The sequence below is a fragment of the Pavona decussata genome, unplaced genomic scaffold, assembly GCF_977016875.1.
Source record: "Pavona decussata unplaced genomic scaffold, jaPavDecu1.1 SCAFFOLD_51, whole genome shotgun sequence".
Lineage (NCBI taxonomy): Eukaryota > Metazoa > Cnidaria > Anthozoa > Scleractinia > Agariciidae > Pavona > Pavona decussata.
Window position 1 is genome coordinate 6527380 of NW_028145473.1, and position 18626 is coordinate 6546005.

General features: G+C 39.2%; 1 protein-coding gene and 1 pseudogene across 1 annotated transcript; both read left to right on the forward strand.

Moving 5' to 3' along the window:
• Positions 1-7229: 7229 nt before the first annotated feature.
• LOC146481293 (adhesion G-protein coupled receptor G6-like) lies at positions 7230-12668 on the forward strand. Its single transcript, XM_085109029.1, has 5 exons — positions 7230-7341; positions 9458-9614; positions 10033-10205; positions 12028-12267; positions 12547-12668. The coding sequence occupies exons 1-5, from the start codon at positions 7230-7232 to the stop codon at positions 12666-12668; spliced, it is 804 nt and encodes a 267-aa protein (XP_084965155.1).
• Positions 12669-15797: 3129 nt separating this feature from the next.
• On the forward strand, positions 15798-17173 carry LOC146481294 (uncharacterized; annotated as a pseudogene).
• Positions 17174-18626: the final 1453 nt, after the last annotated feature.

Here is an 18626-nt window from a genome sequence, read left to right on the forward strand (position 1 = left end):
TCCAGGACGCACGGAATTTTTCGAGAGTTTGGTAAAAGCACATTTAGCCCAATCAACAACCGCGACTGGTAGGTCTCATGCCATAGACATTTTGGTAAAAGCATTTAAAAGGAGCATTTTTGTTTCATGGAAGCTAATAAAAGGTCTATTCATACATGTACAAGAATAGAATAGATGTAATACCATGCCATTTGAAATTCACACCCTATGATAATTACCTCAAACAAACAGTTTTGTACGTACTTATTTACCACAAAGCATTGCACCGTTTCATTGATACATAACCCCTCCCCCCTCCACCTTTCCCCTTACCAATGCCAGTCCACCACCGAAAAAAAAAGACTGGGTAATCAATTGACCTTTAAAGTAACATTTAGTGAGGGGTAGGGGGAGTGAAGGTTTACTAATTTCCTGACGCACAATTCGCATATTTGTTAACAGTTTTGTCCAATATTGTAGTTACAGTCGTGCCAATTATAGATCTCGAGCCAATTATAAGTCATCTTTTTAGAGTACATAACTGACGTGTACAAGAGCGTCAATGGATTGCTACTCGAAGAATCATCCAGTCATTGTATTTGAAATCCTTGTACAGCATTATCATAGGCAAAATAACATCACACTAGTGCGGTTACTGTTTTTCTTTTACTGACGAGTCCTTAGAGTCAGAGCAGCTGTTATCCCCTGAAGGAAAACGTCTTACCTGCGAAGGTGAATGAAAACATTTTTTTTGTCAGTCTCATAACTGTTGGTAGCTGTGAAACTAGTTTCCTACTTGATGTAATCGGATGCTTGCAGTACTCTTTGTAATGGGCCTTTTGTACTAACTGGTCACATGGTAAAAATCCGCCTAACTGGATGGCAGAAAAGCGTGGCTTCCTCCACTTGAACATCGAGAACAAAGGAGAGTCAAACTTGACAGGTTGGAATTCCTTTGTGTTCGAATCTACTACATTCTTTTTGCCATCCAGTGTGGCGGATTTTGTAACATGTGACAAGTTAGTGCAAAAGGCCCGTTTGCAGCACCATAGAATTTCTTGTCATTGCTGTGTGTATGGGCGAAAATCCATTGGCTGAACATGATAATTGAAAGCCTGGCAACGCACGCACTACACGAGCTGAATCTGGCAATATTATCTTTGGTGCAGCTTCTAATAAAGTTTATAGTAAGATATAATATGTGAATTGGGTATTAGTGAGTGCTAATGAATATATTCGGAAGGAAAATAAACGCACGATGGTTCTTTTTTGTTTTTTAATACAGTCCTTAATGTTTAAGGTTACTGTTTATCTTCGATTCAAGGATGCCTCCAGTTTAGCGGATGACCTCGTTCCTCTCGGTTACATCACAGATACTCAAAATCCTATATTGAGTTAATTAAGCCGCCGTTACACGTTGAAACTTTTAGCTGAAACTTGTGTGCAACGGTGTTGCGAAACAAGTTTCAGCAGGCGTTGCGCCGTGTAACATGGTCGGTTTCGTGAAACTTTTTCGAACTTCCGTTGCGAGACAAGTTTCACGAAAAGTAGAACCGCTTTCTACTTCTGCAACGGCTCGCAACGGTCGCAGTGGTGAAAAAACAAGAGTTTCACCGTGTAACACCACTTCGTGAAACTGGTCTCGTTTGCTGTTGCACACAAGTTTCAGCTAAAAGTTTCAACGTGTAACGGCGGCTTTAGAAAGTTTTTCATTCCAAGATTTCACCACTGAGATGAACCACCGTGTGTCATACCTGTTATTTCAAAGTTTATAAAAGTCTTAACCATGTGTGACGCCGGCCTGACAAACAAAACACATTTTGAATTGTCAACAAATGAGCCCTATCATAAGCGTCGTAATTTTACATTTTTTCTTCAACCCTGCTATTCATGTTTCTTTCTTGGTCTTGGTTGTTTCTGAACCAATCTGGACGGGTTCCCGAGGTTTCCACGTAATCAAGAAACCCAGGTTGAAAAACCAATATGCAAGCCTTGAAGAACAGATGGTATGATCCCCAGGTCATATAACGTCATCGTCCTAATCTGCGGACGCATGTAGAATAAGTGTTGGAAGTACTACCATCCTCTTAGTTTTAACACTCTTGAAATTTTGGTTCACTGTCGGCTGGCAGTCTAGCACCAAGCAATCGCGATGTCCACGTGGCCACTAATACGAACGGTACTTGTAAACCGAGGGCGCTTTCCTTGCCACACCACATGAACACAAACAAAATAAAAAGTGCTTTCATTAGGTTGAAGGAATTTCTTCCTCCAAAATTGTTCTTACGCAAATGGGCCATTTCTGTAGATTCGAAAGCATTGGTTAAAACAGTATTAAGATTTAGATTGAGCACTTTTATTTAAAACACAGAACACTCAAACAACCTATTTAAGTTGCACTTAACAGGATATTCAATAGATTTTATTTTGCCTCTTTACCATGATCATCAAGATTGGCATTCTTGTGTCAGGTCGTGAGCAGTGAGTACACAAAGTCGTTTACGGAAAATATAAGAGGTGGGTGGCAGGGCGTCTAACGCTCGCATAAGACCGGATCAGTTTCAATTAGGGTATGCCCAAAAATATTGTGGATGTTATACACTATTTTGAGAACTCCGTATACAGAAATAGAAGGAATTAAGTGTGTATACACTAGTATATTCCTCCGCATATGTGATAAATACGGATTCACTACACCCTCTATTTTGTTATTTCCTGCAGAGTCAGTGATAGTTCGTTTGCGCCCTCTAAACAGATATATACCGTGATAATATTATAGCAAAGTGAAATCGCACTTTGAGCTTTAGTGAGACAAGCCAGGTGGATTTTAATTAAACCTTAGTAGAACATGATAATAATAAAAAAAACTTTAAAGAATCCAAACCACGTTGGCCAAGAATTTAAGTAAAACCTGAACCCTATCATGTTCTTTTGTGCCCAGTTGTGATACTAGGTTCAGGATAATAATGGCAGACCTTGAAACATCAGCAGGGGAGTTCTTGACATTAGCATTATCATAATTGTATACATAAAGAAAAAAAATAATATAAATCGGTCCATCTATGGCCACATACACTCACGCAGATCTATTGTTATAGTATACTGGGGTGGTAACGTGTCAAAGAAAGAAGGAATAAGCAGTATACAGGTTGTTTGTCCCATGAGCCTAGTTTAATGGCCTTATCTCCCACGAGTCTCCTGTAGCTCAGTGGTAGAGCATCCAAACTAGTAATCGGAGGGTCTTGGGTTCGATTCCTGATAGGAGTACTCGGATTTTTTTTCCGAGTGTGCCTGTCACTTTCTGGAATAATACATCATTCTCATTCATTCACTAGGCTTGAAATAAACCATCACATTTATTTCAAGCGGAGTAGTTGTTGAGTAATTTGGAAATCCATTTCTGCAAACATTTATTGTTACATGATCATTTTTCGAACTTCAGTAACTCCTTAAACCTCTTATGAGGGATTTCTTGTTATCGCTGTTATCGTATTCCTATTCCGGAATAGGGCCAATCGAACGCACCATTAGTTTTTACCAAAGAAAAAAACCAAAACCCTCGTGAAACTTCCATAAATGAGTGACAAATACTGAGCAACAAATAATCGAAATTTCAGAAATACAGAATACACTCTACTTCGAGAGGCGAATGTCCAAGAAGCAATAATATAACAGGCTACAAATCAACCAGTTTATTGTATTGTATTCGACGTATGAACAAGACGACAACATCTCGTGTTTTTCCTGCATGTTGTTAAGATGAGAAAATAATAGTGCAGTCACTAGTCTCTCCTAAACTGAGATTCTATTTTAACGACTTTACATGACGAAGGGGTAATACACATTTTTTTTAAATGAGGTGTTTTCTTCGCTGTTTCATTTAGAAAAAAGTTTCCATTTGAATTTCTCAAACTCATTAGATAACTGAAAAAGAAAACACAGGAAATCGCCATTTGAAGGAGGACTGGAAATGAAGTGTCTTAATTATCATAAAACTGGGTGGTCTTTTGCCTAGAAATTCTCTAAGATATAAGAAAGAGTTGATTATAAAAGTTTTTTCAACCCATTTTTCTGTTTGGAAAGCGGATAAAACGCTTTTTCAAGTTCGATATAATACTTCCCTAACACCAATAAATCAAGGGTTTTGAGCGAAATAGCTAAACAGTAAAACGACATCGCCTAATGATAATGCAAAATAAATTTGATATACTAGAACGACGATACGGTTTCAAGTATAAAAGAGTTAGCGTTACTAATGATTTTAAATTGCCTGAAAAGGGACTTTCGACTGACCCCGTGTTAACCGCAAAAAAATAATAACAATGGAAAACTATCCAGTATTGTCCTCGCTGAAGGTCCCTTTTATTTAAAACATATAAACACTTTTGTATTGCTTTCCACACCTTCTAGGCCAATCAAGTTCATGTGAAATTTTAACTTGACTGGGTTTCACTCCACAAAACAAATGGTTTTAATTAAACATTCAGAAGATAAAACAACTTTTAAGAAATGAAAACGCGTTGGTCCAGCATCAACCAAACTACCCAAATCCTGCGGTGATTTTCTTGTGAGTGCACTATTGTGATGTAAGGACCACAAAAATAATACTGAACCTAACAGTATGACACTTTGGGAACAGATTGAAACATAGCTAGGTGGGCTATTGACAGTGGCAGTGTCACAATCGTAGCAAAATAGCCGTGTGTTTGTAATTATAGTCATCTTTAAAAGCTTATTTCGGTCTTAATATGACCCTCCACTCCATCTACGTCGACACAATCACATACCCACAGGAATAAGAACACAAGGATGAGAACAAAAACTCTTTTATTGGTTTTTAATTATCATTATGTTGCTTGCCGGGAATGAGTTTACAATATATATTTTTTTATGCTGATGAAGTTTTTCGATCTTAAGACGTCGGTGCAATTTGAAGATTCCTCAATGTTTGTTTCTACTTTTATTTCTTGATAAGACAGAATGAAAGCTGACCCGTGAGAAAACTATTGTAAATCTGAGTCAAGGTTCTGTAGGATTTCGAGTCAGATTCTTTGCAAGAACGTTCCAGCTGCTTGGGGATTGAATTTTAAGTTCTGGAGAGAGCAAGTATTGATTTGCCCTTCTCAAACTCAGTAATAATTCATAAATTGGCGTCTATTTGGGTCAGGTGGATGAATCTTGATACCCAAGATCTTAAGGGTTTTGATCTGAGATCAAACACTTGAATTTTTATGAGTCAAAATTCAATACAATATAAAAGGTACGATTATCCATACGTATTTACAATTACGTTGAAATATAAAATGTTTAAGGCCACACTGAAGAATCTTTTATTCTGACTACAAGCATATTACTTTCATCTGTGAAAGTTCTTAAAGGAATGCTTGTTAATGGTGTGAGACCCACTACTATTCCCGGCTAAGATCCTCATATTAAATTTTCATCTAGAAATAGATTTCGCTGATACCTCTTCCATCAACTTCACCTGGCAAGTACACGCATATAACAAATATGAAACAAGATCGCTTAAATTTAACTTTCTTAACATTTTTTGATTCTAAACTTTCACACCCCGGGTTGTGCTCGAAATCCAGCGATGAGATCTTGAACTTTGCAAGAATTGCAGCTGTTAGTTCTGAATAATACAGATCATTCAAAATCTCATAATTCGCTAGCCGTGTATAATGGAGCCTTTGACACGCTCTTTTTAATTTCGGCTAGAGGGGTCCTTTGTATTATGTTAAAATATAAAAACACTGAGGCATCAAATTTAAATGATTGAAATGTGGTGTTAACGGACGACGATTACATGCAGTGCGAAATTTTGCAATATTAACGGGAGAAGCCAGTTGGAGTTAATCAAAGGACACATGCGAGATGCAGGTCAGCAAAAGTAGCGTTTAACTTAGTGTTTCGGTTTCCTAACCTTAAGCGAGCTGTTAGGTGCAGGTTAAACATATACTGTACTTTGGCTGGTTTAAAGCTACATAAACGGCGTGCATTTGAGCAAATGGTACTTTTGAAACCAATCACGATTAAGTTTAAATAATGAATTGAGGGTTTCTGATAACAACTAAAATTTCCGTTTTTAAGTGATGGTAAATTCATGGCGGCTACGAAATAATTCAGGAAAATAATAGAGAATATCACCTGATATTTTGTATCCAAATTTGAGACTGATACTAAGAAAGGGAAAAAATTGCTTTTTACCAAACAGCGACATGCTTACGTTAAAAATTGTCGTCTTATTAATTGTGTAAGACTTAATAGCAAAAAAGGTTCTTAGTATTTATACTATACCTTATCAGAGTACGCTTATGAGCAAGGAAAACATAAAAGTCGAGGGAGAATGAATTTAATTGCGTCTGCTCATTGACATATTGGGAAAATTATTAGACATTTTGTATCCAAATTAGAAAGACAAAAGATGATTTCGTTTATATTTTTTTCTCATTAATGATGCAAGATATCTATTGCAGAGAAGTTAGCCCTTGTATTTTACTCATATAAAAATATGCCTGTAAAAAACGAAAGCAAGGGTGAATAATTTGGCTTTCTTCTGCTCATTGACACTTTGGGAATATTATCTGACATTTTTGATCCACATTTGAAAATGATATCCATATAATCAACTGATATTTACCAATGAGCAACATGACCTCGTTTAAAAGTTTCATCTCATTTGGATTTTACGCAATTTATAGGGCTAAGCGGAAGTTAAGAAAACAGTTTGGTGAAATGAACATTTCTGCTCAGAAATATTCAACCTTAGACAATATTCTAAGTTATAAGTTATACGATTAAAAATGCTGCGATTCTTTAATAGTAATCTCGGATCTGTAAACTTGAAGTCTTTATGTTTCCTTCAATTGTTTTTAAAATCTGTTTTCTTTCCATACAAAAAATATTTTCTTGAACTGTGCAATTTTTCGTGGCATCGAGTAGTCGGAAGCACTAATTACAATGGGCCGTCTCTACCCAGTGATAAAGTATTTTTCATTCGCTAACCATGATGGCTGCTGTAAAGACAAATTTTATTATTTTCGCATGATCTGACGACATCATTCCACTGATTTGGCCGCAAAGGAAACAACTTGAGACATACTCTACACCCTCCAAGTATCATTACCCTATCCCCAATGGTCTTGAAGTTACAAGTGGTGGCCGCTTTACCCCCCCCCCCCCCCCCTCCCCGAATGGGGTTGTAACGCTTAATCAACAGATTTGCTTTTTTCTGTCTTGTAGCAAAGATGAATCCTTTATGTAATCATCGTTGGAGGACCAATCTGTGTATCATGAAAGGTCTATTCATCCCATTCTTGTTAATGTGGAATGGCAAGGAAGGTGTCATCGCAAATGAAGGTGAGCACAAATATAACAGTACTTCAACCACTTTTCATACAAATATTGTATATAAAATCACAGCAAAACCAGATTAAAACGTAATTCCTTGGTACAGCTAATACACAATCAATAGAAGAACATTGTCCGGTAAAAGGAATAAACCATGAACGATAAGAACCAACAGCTTACTGTGAAACATTTGAAGCATCATCTAATAATGTCGTTTGGTTTTGCTAGGACACAAAAGCACGTGCAGATTTTAAGGCTTAAGTACACTTCTCTGTAAAAATCAAACAAAGTGGAAAATGAAAATTTTTTACCCCTTCTCAAATCTGGCAAAAAGATCTTCAGGGGGATGTTCCAAAACGACCTTTGTTAACGTCCTCACTTCATTGTTGCCATGGTAACATCAGTTGTTTGTTACAAAACCCAATTTTGATTTCAAAAGCTGCTGTGAAAATGCCAAACGTTTGACACCATTTCTTACACTACAACTTAAGACCTACACCAAAGTTGAAATATTTATTTAACTTTACCAAAATATATGTGGCTTTCTGTTTTATCATTTGTAAAGGAATAAAACGGTCAATGAAGTTGACTGCGTTTCGGCCATTTTGGTTGACGGGTAAAACAGGCAACATATTTTCTTGAATTTCTCTAAAAGTACATCAGTTCTAGAAATGAAACTATGTTGCGAGTTTACGGTAGACGCTTTTAGTACTAAATCTGTTAAAAATTCTGCGTGGCCGACTTATTTTATTGCTAGGGCAAACAAGAAAAAAAGGCTATAAAAGCGGATTTCCCGCATTTTGACACGATAACTGAACCCGTCGATTCGCCAGTAAAACGTTAAAAAACTGAAACGGCCTTGTATTCAAAGGACTGTTATTTTTTATACAATTTCAAGCAAAGTAAAGCTTACTTTCCGGATTTGTCCAATTCTCCACGTTTTGACATAAGTCGAAGGAATGGTTGCTTACTACAAATCATTCCAACTGAACAAAGTTCCAGACTTTTGAACCTTTTCTTGCAGCTTGCAAGGCTATTTATCGTGAGTAGTATTCCGTGTTCTCGTTTAATACCATTGATGAACAGCTTTAGGGGTCCCGAAGGAAGACAACATGGACCTCCATTCACGGTGATTTCCCCTTGAAATTCACGCTGTAATTCGCCATCGGCTGCCATCACTCGCTTTAGAAGAAAGAAAATTTAGAGTTTTACGGAGGATTGAACCAATGCAAGCAATTCATTGCATGTTATGCCCCAAACTTGGCCGCAAACCACTCTTTTTGAAGTAGAATCAGCTCATCCCTCATGGGAACATAGACCTTAGAAAACAGGGTTTAGCGAGTAGCGAGAGAGAGAGAGAGAGAGAGAGAGAGAGAGAGAGAGAGAGAGAGAGAGAGAGAGAGAGAGAGAGAGAGAGAGAAATAAAGAAACGGTAACCCTAACTGTGTAACAGTAACAAATATACAACAAACTTGATGGGCCATTTGCCGATGGCATTTCATAAGACAAAAAAATGCAAGTCTATAGGTGGCAGGATTAAGGAGACTGGAAAACGGACTTGTTGTGGCTAGAGCGACCAGCCGAGCAATCCCCACGAAATTTGAAGAAGAGATCATTCGTTTGAAAGAATTGTGAACTGATTCCGGCACATGGACATAATAGTTGAGGAATTTAGACGAGGACCACTGTTTTTGTAATGAGGCATTATGTGAGCAATCAAAGAAAGCCGAGATGAACCACGGTTCATCTGACGGAATTGAAAGACCTTGAAACAGAGTAGGGGCGCTCACTGGCATGGGATAAAGGTGCTTACGTGATAGGGGCGCTTATTAACAAGAACACATTCGAATTATAAACAATATATTATATTGTTATATATTTTTTGGTACTCTTTCGTGCAGGTGCGTTACCTTTCCTGTCTTTCTTCTACGTATTGAATTTGCCACCCAACGTCTATAATATTCAGCGTTCAGCCCTCCTTTAAAGATAGGTAGTCTGCCTGAAGGGCATGCCCAATTGAACAGACGAGCCAGCTCTCTCGCGATTTGTGGCGTTATCACATGCATCCATAAATTCAGTGATGTAAAAATACCCGAGAACTATAATTTTGCAATTGCTTCATCAGATTGTGGTTCAGTGGTGAATAATACACTTCAGAGTCCAGGATACCCCAATGACTACCCGAGTGATATGCACTGCAAATACTCGGTTCCTATCCCTCAAGGGATGGCAATGAGAATTTACTTTCGAGATTTTTCCCTGGAGGAAGTTTATTCATGCATGTAAGTAATAAAATATATTTTACTTAAGCTCGGGCAATTCTTTGTTTCATGATTTTATTGCCCTCTTATGGACAAAATGCAATTTATCAGTGTTTCAAAATTACATAGCTTATTCACATTTACCAACTGCTACTACCACCACTACTACTTATGTTTATTGATAAACTTCAAAGAGTACATGGATATCTTACACGGTGGAATACAATCTACTTAAACACTTTACTGCTTTTTTAGCATGAGCCACTTCTCACCAAAATTTGATTGACCTCAAAAGATGATCTTACACAGTTCATGGTGCTGAAAAAGAATGATTAATTGTTTCTAAAGTCGTATTTATTTTATTGATTAACGGTTCTTCGATTATCGCCGTCAGACAAACCTAACCTTTCAAAAGCTGATCATTTGGGTTTTTTGACAGATATGATTATTTGAAGATCTCAATTCAGAACGCGAAGGAGATTGGTACCTACTGTGGCGAGCTTACTGGTAAAATACTTGATGTATCTGGGAACTACGTGGCTTTAACATTCCAGTCAGACTACGTGGCTCAATACAGAGGATTTTGGATATTTTTTACTGCGGTTCCATTTGGTAAGTACAATTAAAGTGCTACTGGGTATTTCATTGTGGACTCACGGGTCAAGAATAAAAACATTTCTCTATGATCTGTTTTACCAAATGGGATTAGCATCGAGTGCCCCCATTTTGTCTGTAACAGAGCGATGCTAAAACACAATGAAAATTTGGGCAACACGTCTTTATCCTTCCAACATGTTTTCATGGTAACCGCAAAGGCGAAAATTCGCAGTTGTTACTTTCTCAGCGATTTAATTTATTTATCGCTATTTCATCATGACGCCCTCAGGGCAATAGGTTACGAATAAGTTTTTACTATTCCACAGTGGGTTATTTAGGGTGACTATCCTCTTTCAATCTTCAAATCTTCCTTGCGGCCATGACGTGAGTGGTCAGGTCATGAGAAACGAAACAAGGTTTAGCACAGGCATGAGTCATCAAGACGTTCGGAATTGCATTCATTGAATCCTTTATCCTCAGCGCTGGCATTTGCAGGCATGATGAATCAGTTCTCGTTATGATCCCATCTTATGGACTACTTGTTTGCTTTTAGTTCCTTTTCTCGTTTGCTTTTAGTTCCTTTTCTCGTGAAATCTCTGATGTTGTGTCACAGCCATGAGTGGTCCAGCTCGTGACACGTACTGTTTTCTGTGGATCTCCGTCTTATCATGATGAAAAGGAAGCGGAAGACAACAATGAACTAAAAGGAGGACAAAGAGCTGTTTAAATTAAACCAACTTGCTAACATTCTGCATTATTAAGAGTTTAATGATCCTCAGAACGGCGTTTTGGGAGTAAGAATTTGCTTGTCAAACCAAAGTTTAACCTGAAAACGTATAGTAAGCACTCTTTCACAGTGGCTGCTTCTGTATTTGGAATCCACTACACGATATTCTTGTGCCTTCTACTTTTAGTAAGTGTCGGCCATCCTGTAGTCCAGAACATACTTTGAACAGATGACTTACTGTGCCTTTCAATGTAAACATAGGGACTCGGAACGTTAACTTCAAGAAACGATTTGCGTGGTTTACTGCCGTCAATCATAATTACGACGACAACCGACTGACCGCAATAATAAAGAAACCGACAAAGTGGATGGAACTCCGACAATCACACCGCACGAACATGACCTTTTGACCCCATTGAGCCAAATTTTGTTGTTTTCAAAGAGGTCCGCTGCAGTGAAAAATGGTAATGAAAAGCGAAACGGTTGGTTGAATCTTGAACTTCAGAGTACGCATGTTATTGAAAGGCGCAGTAACTCCCTCTTTTTGTCCTTCCATTACAATCTGCAAGCAGTGTTCATGAACAACAGTGGATTCGTCTTTGTACTTAACAGTCTTGGAAAAATAAAATAAGCTTTCAAAGATTGTATCGACATCAACAGCTTTATCCAAAGAAAGTCAATAAGTCTGAGCAAGTCAACAGGCCAGTTTAGAATAAGTTTGACTTCCTTGGCTGTCCTGGTGCCATTTTTTGTTCTCTCTCTCAGGTTTTGTTTGCCTCTGATAATGGCTAAAAAACCTTAAAACGAAACATTTCCAATGTGAGCGAATCTCAAGTAGTTGGAACTCATCGTTTTGAGGGTTGCTAACGGCAGTTGGATACATTCGTTACAAAGATTGGACTCAGTAAATGAGACAGAAGAGAAAAAAAAAAGATAACCAATGACTTACTGCGAGCAGGGGGCGAGCTAAGTTCTATACTGGGTTCATACTTGACAAGTGTCTTGCATGATGCTAGGACCTGAAATGTCGAAATATCAGAATGGCCATGTGATGTTTCATCAATTATTGACATCAATATTAACCTCTCGTTGCTGTTCTATTTCCATTAGCTCCTCCCAAGGTTATTTTACCAGATCCATCCCCTGTCGTGCGCTCATTTCCAAGCTTCAAACTGCCATGGTCGGTCACAGGAACTCTTCCCATTTATACAGCCTTGATAATGAATTTTACAGTATTGTTTAATGACACCAAGGTGGAAGGACTCTTCAGATTAGTTAAAGGAAACTACAGCTTCGTGGCCATAAGCAAGTATGGAATTGACGTAAAAGAATTTTCAGCAATTTTGATCGGTGAGGCTTTGTTATGACAGTAGTATTGATGATTAGAGAAAATCGTATATTTCTAATAAAGCAACTTAAGGTGCACTTCGTGATTTTTGTTCTTTTCGTCCAAAATGCTTATCCAACATTAAATCTATTTTACATTTCTGTGATAGCAGTGAGACATTTCCTTAAGAGAGGTATATAAAGAAAACTACCTAGAAAAAAAATTGAAATTCCAACCTCAGATCGAATGATAACAACAACAACTGCAATAACAAATTGTACATTATTTGTGTTATCTTTCAGATTGTGCACCTAAATGTTCTCCCAGATATTTCACTGACGACGGGAATACTCTTTCGTGCAGGCACAGCGCATCATCTGTTGACGTTTTCAAATGCGCCCCGACAATTACAAAATCCATGTAAGAGCATCCGATAGTGCGTCTGTTTACTTTAGCCGTTCATCTTTTTCCACGTCGCAATTAGGGGCCCAATAATGGAATATTATATTATAAGTAGATAAATTGCGATTATCCTGGTGAGTGTACTATAACGTTAAGTGAAGTCGACTACAGAAGAGATTATGGAGACGAACCGCCGGTTTAATACATGTCAGTCGTTACACGACCAGCGAGCGCATGCGAGCACATCCGGGATATAGGTAAAACTTAATATACTGCGCAAGCCCAAACTTGATGTGTCACGTGTGATGTGCGTGAAAATATCGTTAAATCTCTCTTCGCTTAAATGAAATGAAAAGAAACCAAACAAAACAAAACACCAATAGCCAAAGGAAGCTTTAGCAATGGTACAGGAACTAAATATGAAGCGCAATGTTCACTGTTGTGTAACAAACAAACCAAAAAGGAATATTGGCAATGGTTCAGAAACTAGCTATAATGTTCACTGTTCAATGGCCTCCGTGAAGTCACACTAGAAACCGAAGTCTTTCAGATAAACAGGTTTCCTAACAATTCTGCCGCTTCTAGTCGTAACCGGAGCAGGATCGGTAAATTCCCTTGGTTGGGCATTCGTTGGCTGAACATTGGCAGGAGGTTGGACATCTGTTACATGAGGCATCCGTGGTGTAGTAGATAGAGAATCAACTGACATGCACCCTCAGGATGTTCTGGGGTAGACAACTTAGGTAGCACCAGCTCTTCTTCATGGTTTGGTTGGTACTTCTCAGGAACCTTGTAGAGACGGGAACGGTTGCAGCGATAAAGTCGACCATCCTCAGTGCGAACATTGTAGGAGCGTACATCTACATGCTGACATACACGACATCTCCTTCTTGTAGAGGCTGTAGCACCTTGGCTCCTCTGTTGTAATATAAGGCTGGTGTCGATTTTCTCTCTTGTAACTTGTCGCCCACATCAGGCACCAACGGTGGCTGCAGCAACTTACTAGCTAAGGGTAGGGAAGTTCGTGTTCTGCGTGAGAAGAGACGTTGTGCAGGGGAGCTGTCCATTCCTTCCAATGGTGTGTTCCTAAAGTCCAGTAGCGACAACTGTGGGTCACGGGGCAAGGGGTAGTGATTCCTGCGTAGGGCCTCATTCAGTGGTTTGGGATCAATACACAGTCTTACTTTGCCACTTTTATTTGTTTCTGACCACTACTGCTGAGATCCACTCAGTAGGTGTATCAACCCTCTGGATCATTCCAATGTTTTACAGTCTGTCCAAATCGTGTTTTAAAGGCTCTTTAAGGGAAAATGGAACCCTCCGAGTAGGTAGCTGAACTGGATGGAAATTCTTGTCAATTTCCAGGTGTAGTTAGCCTTCAGGTTTACCTTCCCCGGAAAACACATCTTTGTACAGCGAAATGCTGTTTTCTTTCTTGAGATTGACAGGGTCTACATCATTTGAATCCACAGCAAGGATGTTGTGTTCATTGATTGTTAGCAATTGAAGGTGTTTGCTGGCCCTTAAATCAAGGATAGACATGCATGGACTTACTCCACCAACAATGTGAAATTCAATACTGTACTTCTTATTGTTCTCTGGGTTTGTCATCCGAAAGCTTTTCTTGCCCAGCGGTTTAATTTCAGACTGGTTGTACTTTACCAGAGTCACAGGTGTTTTTTGCAAGTCTTTTATGTGGTTTATTCCACAAAGTCTCTCCACTGTCTTATCCGACATGAGGTTTACAGTTGAGCAGCTATCAAGCTGGAACTTCTCTTTCCCACCGTCGACAAGAAGGGTGGCAAAAATTTTGCTCGCGTGATTGCTGGAGGCTAGCGCATTGACTCGCTCTTTCACTTCAGTCTCTGCTATACATTCGTCATCATCGGATTCAAAATCCATAGATAGCACCTTTTTATTTGATTCTCTGCAACAGACTGCAAAGTGGTTTGGGAGACCGCACTTCTTGCAAGTGGTTCCCCATGCTGGACAGTTCTACTTGGCGAAGGGATGCTGCCTAGCGCATGTAATGTCATTCTGGACTCTCGTGATTCAGTGCGGGGCCTGTTGTCCGACACTCCAGACTTCTTTTTGCCTGCCGGTTTCACTTTTTCCTCCTTTACAAGACGGACATCCTCGTGATTCATGGTCTTTAGTTGCCGTGCTGAGGTCTCCTAAGATCTACAAATGTCATAAATTGACTCAAGGTGAGTTTGCCTGCTTGTAGTTGTTTCTTTCGAGCTGAATTGTCATTAATGCCAACCACTATTCTATCACGGATTAGTGAGTCTGCTAGTGTCCCATAATTGCAGGTCTTGGCTAATTTACGTTGAGCAGTAACATAGGCATCCACAGACTCATTAGACTCCTGATACCTTCGGTTGAAGACATATCTTTCGTAGGTTTCATTGCATTCCCCAATGCAGTATTTTTCCATCTTCTCAAGTATCACGTCTGGCTCTTTACGCTGGTCTTCGGACTCAAATTCCACTGAGTCAATAACATCTAGACCGATGCAGGTGAGCAGGGTGGCCGTCCTTCGTTGCTTAATCCTATCCTGATTTTCCGGGTCCTTGAGTTGAGCAGCTATTTCGTAGTTTGACCACGCTCGACTGAATCGTTGCCATTTAACAGGAAGATTTTCGCCGCTTAAATCCAACTTTTCTGGAAGCGGTGTATTCACTGCAACCGTAATCACAGTATAATGTGTAGTCGATGAATTCGGAGCCGAACCACCACTGCTTTCCTCAGTGTTGTCGCTCGGGGTTGTCGGCATACCAGAGCGATTTCATTGGAGAAAGTACTCACAATTGTCTTCGACGGAGGCTACGAGCTGTCTTTTACGCCCAGTTTACATCTGACACCATATAACGTTAAGTGAAGTCGACTACAGACGAGATTATGGAGACGAACTGCCGGTTTAATACATGCCAGCCATTACAAGATCAGCGAGCACATGCGAATACACCCGGGAAATAGGTAAAACTTAACATACTGCGCAAGTTCAAACTTGATGTGTCACGTGTGATATGCGTGACAATATCATTACAAGTTCTTCTGAATAGGACTGTTTAAGACGACGTTGACAGACATTTCGACAACCTGAGCGAAAGTCATCATCAGAGTCAAGTAAATTGTGAATCACCAATAGATGTTAGCATTGTCCCTGGTTCTGGACTTTTCTGGTCAACGACATTTTATTGGTGGTCTGTCAGCTAAGCGCGATGTAATCGGTTGCCAAGATTCTAAAATACAAATGATTGGTGCGTTTTGTTGTATGTCTTTTGTTGGCCAATTCCCGACGGTCTATTGTTAGTAAAATTAGTCGAACAAAGCATGTGAATACATTCGGAGCAAATTAAATAACGACAATACATTACGATTCAGAACAAGTCCCAGCACAGATGACATCATTCCTCTACTGGACTTCACTCTTTCAAACAATTATTTTGGTTATAATAACTGCATATAAAAACAGATCCACGGCTGTGTCATGGGAAGTCCAGTTAGCCCTATTGTTGCTAACCTCTGTATGGAAGTGAGGATTGTGGATTTAGCTTTTAGTGCCTCATCAGTCCCACTAAGGATTTGGAAACGATATGTTAACGACAGCTTTGTGATAATCGAGAAGGACGCTGTTTCTTCCTTCCACGGTACTCTTAACACCTGTGATCCCAAAATTTCTTTCACAATCGAACTTGAAAAGAACGGCAAAATTGCCTTCTTAGACACCTTGGTGTCCAGAACAAATGGAGTTGTCGTGATTGATATATTTCGGATGCCAACCCATACTGACCTTTACTTGGATTTCTCTTCTCATCATGCAAAAGAACACAAAATCAGCACAGCCTCGACCCTCCTGTTCCGGGCATCTAACCTCCCTAGCAGCTTTAAAGGCAAAATACGTGAAACCAACCATGTCAAGGCTGTGTTAGAAGCTAATGGTTACCCATCGGCTGTTATTTTTAACATTCTCAATAAGAAGCCACCTCCATCTATAGTTCCTCCACCAGAAGAATTGGTTTCTATGTTCTTCAAATGGGCCGATTCATCTAATACGTACCAGGGTTTTGCATGCCTCCCTTACATCAGCGGCCTAACCGAGCCCCTCACGAGATTATGCCGCAAAAATGATATCCGGGTTGTTAACAAACCACTCAAAACCCTTCAACAAGAATTCCCGTCTCCAAAGTTCAGACAACCCTCGGATCTTCAATGCAATGTTGTTTACAAAATTCCATGGAATGGAATCAAATGGCTCTAATGTTGCCAACCATGCGTGGCAAAACAATCATTGCATTGATTTCGACAATGCTTGTGTCATAGACAAAGGCGATTACCGCGTTCGTAAAACACTCGAATCCTGGCACACAGCAAAAATCGTCGACGCGGATAATAACAAAAAACAGTTGCCTAGGCTACACTCCAGTTTATTGTAATTAATCCTCATTTCCATTTTTATCTTCTAGCTTTTTTCACACTTCTTTTTATTCTCAAACTTTCGCACCCTCTTCGTATATATTTCCGTTTGCGCGCCACATTTTTCATCCCCACCCTTCTTCTTCACGAAAACCTGCTAAAGAAGCAAAAGGAACCTGATCCACGTAGGTTTAACATGGCACATGCAGCCATAACGTGTAAACCAAATAAACTGCCCATCTCGATCCCTCTATAGGTTGATTGCATTGCCGCCCTAATGCTGGTAAAAACAAAAGAAAATTTGCTCACATAGTTTGCATAAAAATGGACGTTAACTCCCAGGGGAGAAAAATCTTATTGTTCCATACCACCAACATGGCCGCCATGACGTCACATGCAATCATCCTGGTCGCTTAAATTAAAACTGTTAGATATTCAAACTATCGAATAAGAGTATAAACAAAATACTAATATATTATGCAGCTAGTACCTAAGAAAATTACTATGTTTTGCAGATATATGGCTTTCAATGCAATCTCGCTCCTTCCTGACGATGTGTTTGCTGGTGTGACTAACCTGGAAGTGTTGTAAGTGAAAACAAGCGAAAGGCTGTCAAATCATTTTGACACTGTTTATGTTCACACCGTTTAAATTTACAACTATAGACATACCTCAAAGTGAAGCAGACCGTAATGGTCTAGTGGAGTAAATCAATCAAAATTCAACCGTCGATCATTGCACAATCGCGCAAAGGACTTGAGAAAACTCCAACCTCACCAGGCAAACCAATACTGGTGTTTTGGCTTATGTTAAGCTGCAACAACGGTAGTATTTAATTAGCCAATACTTTGGTCCCACAAGAGTATCTTACAGGAGGGCCAACTCTTCAGTGCAAGAAAAACTGCTTTTACAAAATATCTTACTATTTATGCAACTTTTTTTGACGATATATAAGGACAGAGTTTTTAAATCAGTCTAGGAAATTCAAGCTTCTTTGAGCGATATTGCTTAGCGGTTAGTCTAGCCTGTGAACGGTTCACGGATAGTGGGAAACTGAGCTTACGACCGTGAGTACAATCTCCACCGTCAATTTCACGGCAAAACGACGTCTTAACGGAAGACTTAAACCTGTCTCGTGGAGACCCCTATTAAAGTAAATGTCAATGTTTTGCCTTGGTTTGACTGTGAACTTTTAACTCATTCCACCGTCACTTCTAAAATGGTGGCCGATCTTTGTTCTCCAACAAGGACTGTACCCTGAAAAATGAATCTTTTCTAAACTGAACTGCACAGAAAGTTCTTCAGTGCAATTTAAGATTCTCTTTCTTAAATCACGTTACTTGGCGTTGGCAAACCTCTTTTCGTGGGCACTGATCAGCCAAAATCGCACTCAGGGGAATGAAATACAAACTAAAAAACTAAAATAAACAAAATAAGCCTGTTTTTTCAAACGTTTGTCCAACTATTCAGTTCAGGTTTTCGAAAGGGAAATAATCCTCTAAATTGTACATTTATAAAAAAATTACCCTTGCTGTTTGTTAACCAAGCTAACGTTACCGAC

Coding starts and splice junctions, on each gene's coding strand:
- LOC146481293 (XM_085109029.1), top strand. CDS start 7,230: ATGAATCCTTTATGTAATCATCGTTGGAGGACCAATCTGTGTATCATG. Junction 9,615..10,032: donor GAGGAAGTTTATTCATGCAT/GTAAGTAATAAA, acceptor GTTTTTTGACAG/ATATGATTATTTGAAGATCT. Junction 12,268..12,546: donor ATTTTCAGCAATTTTGATCG/GTGAGGCTTTGT, acceptor GTTATCTTTCAG/ATTGTGCACCTAAATGTTCT.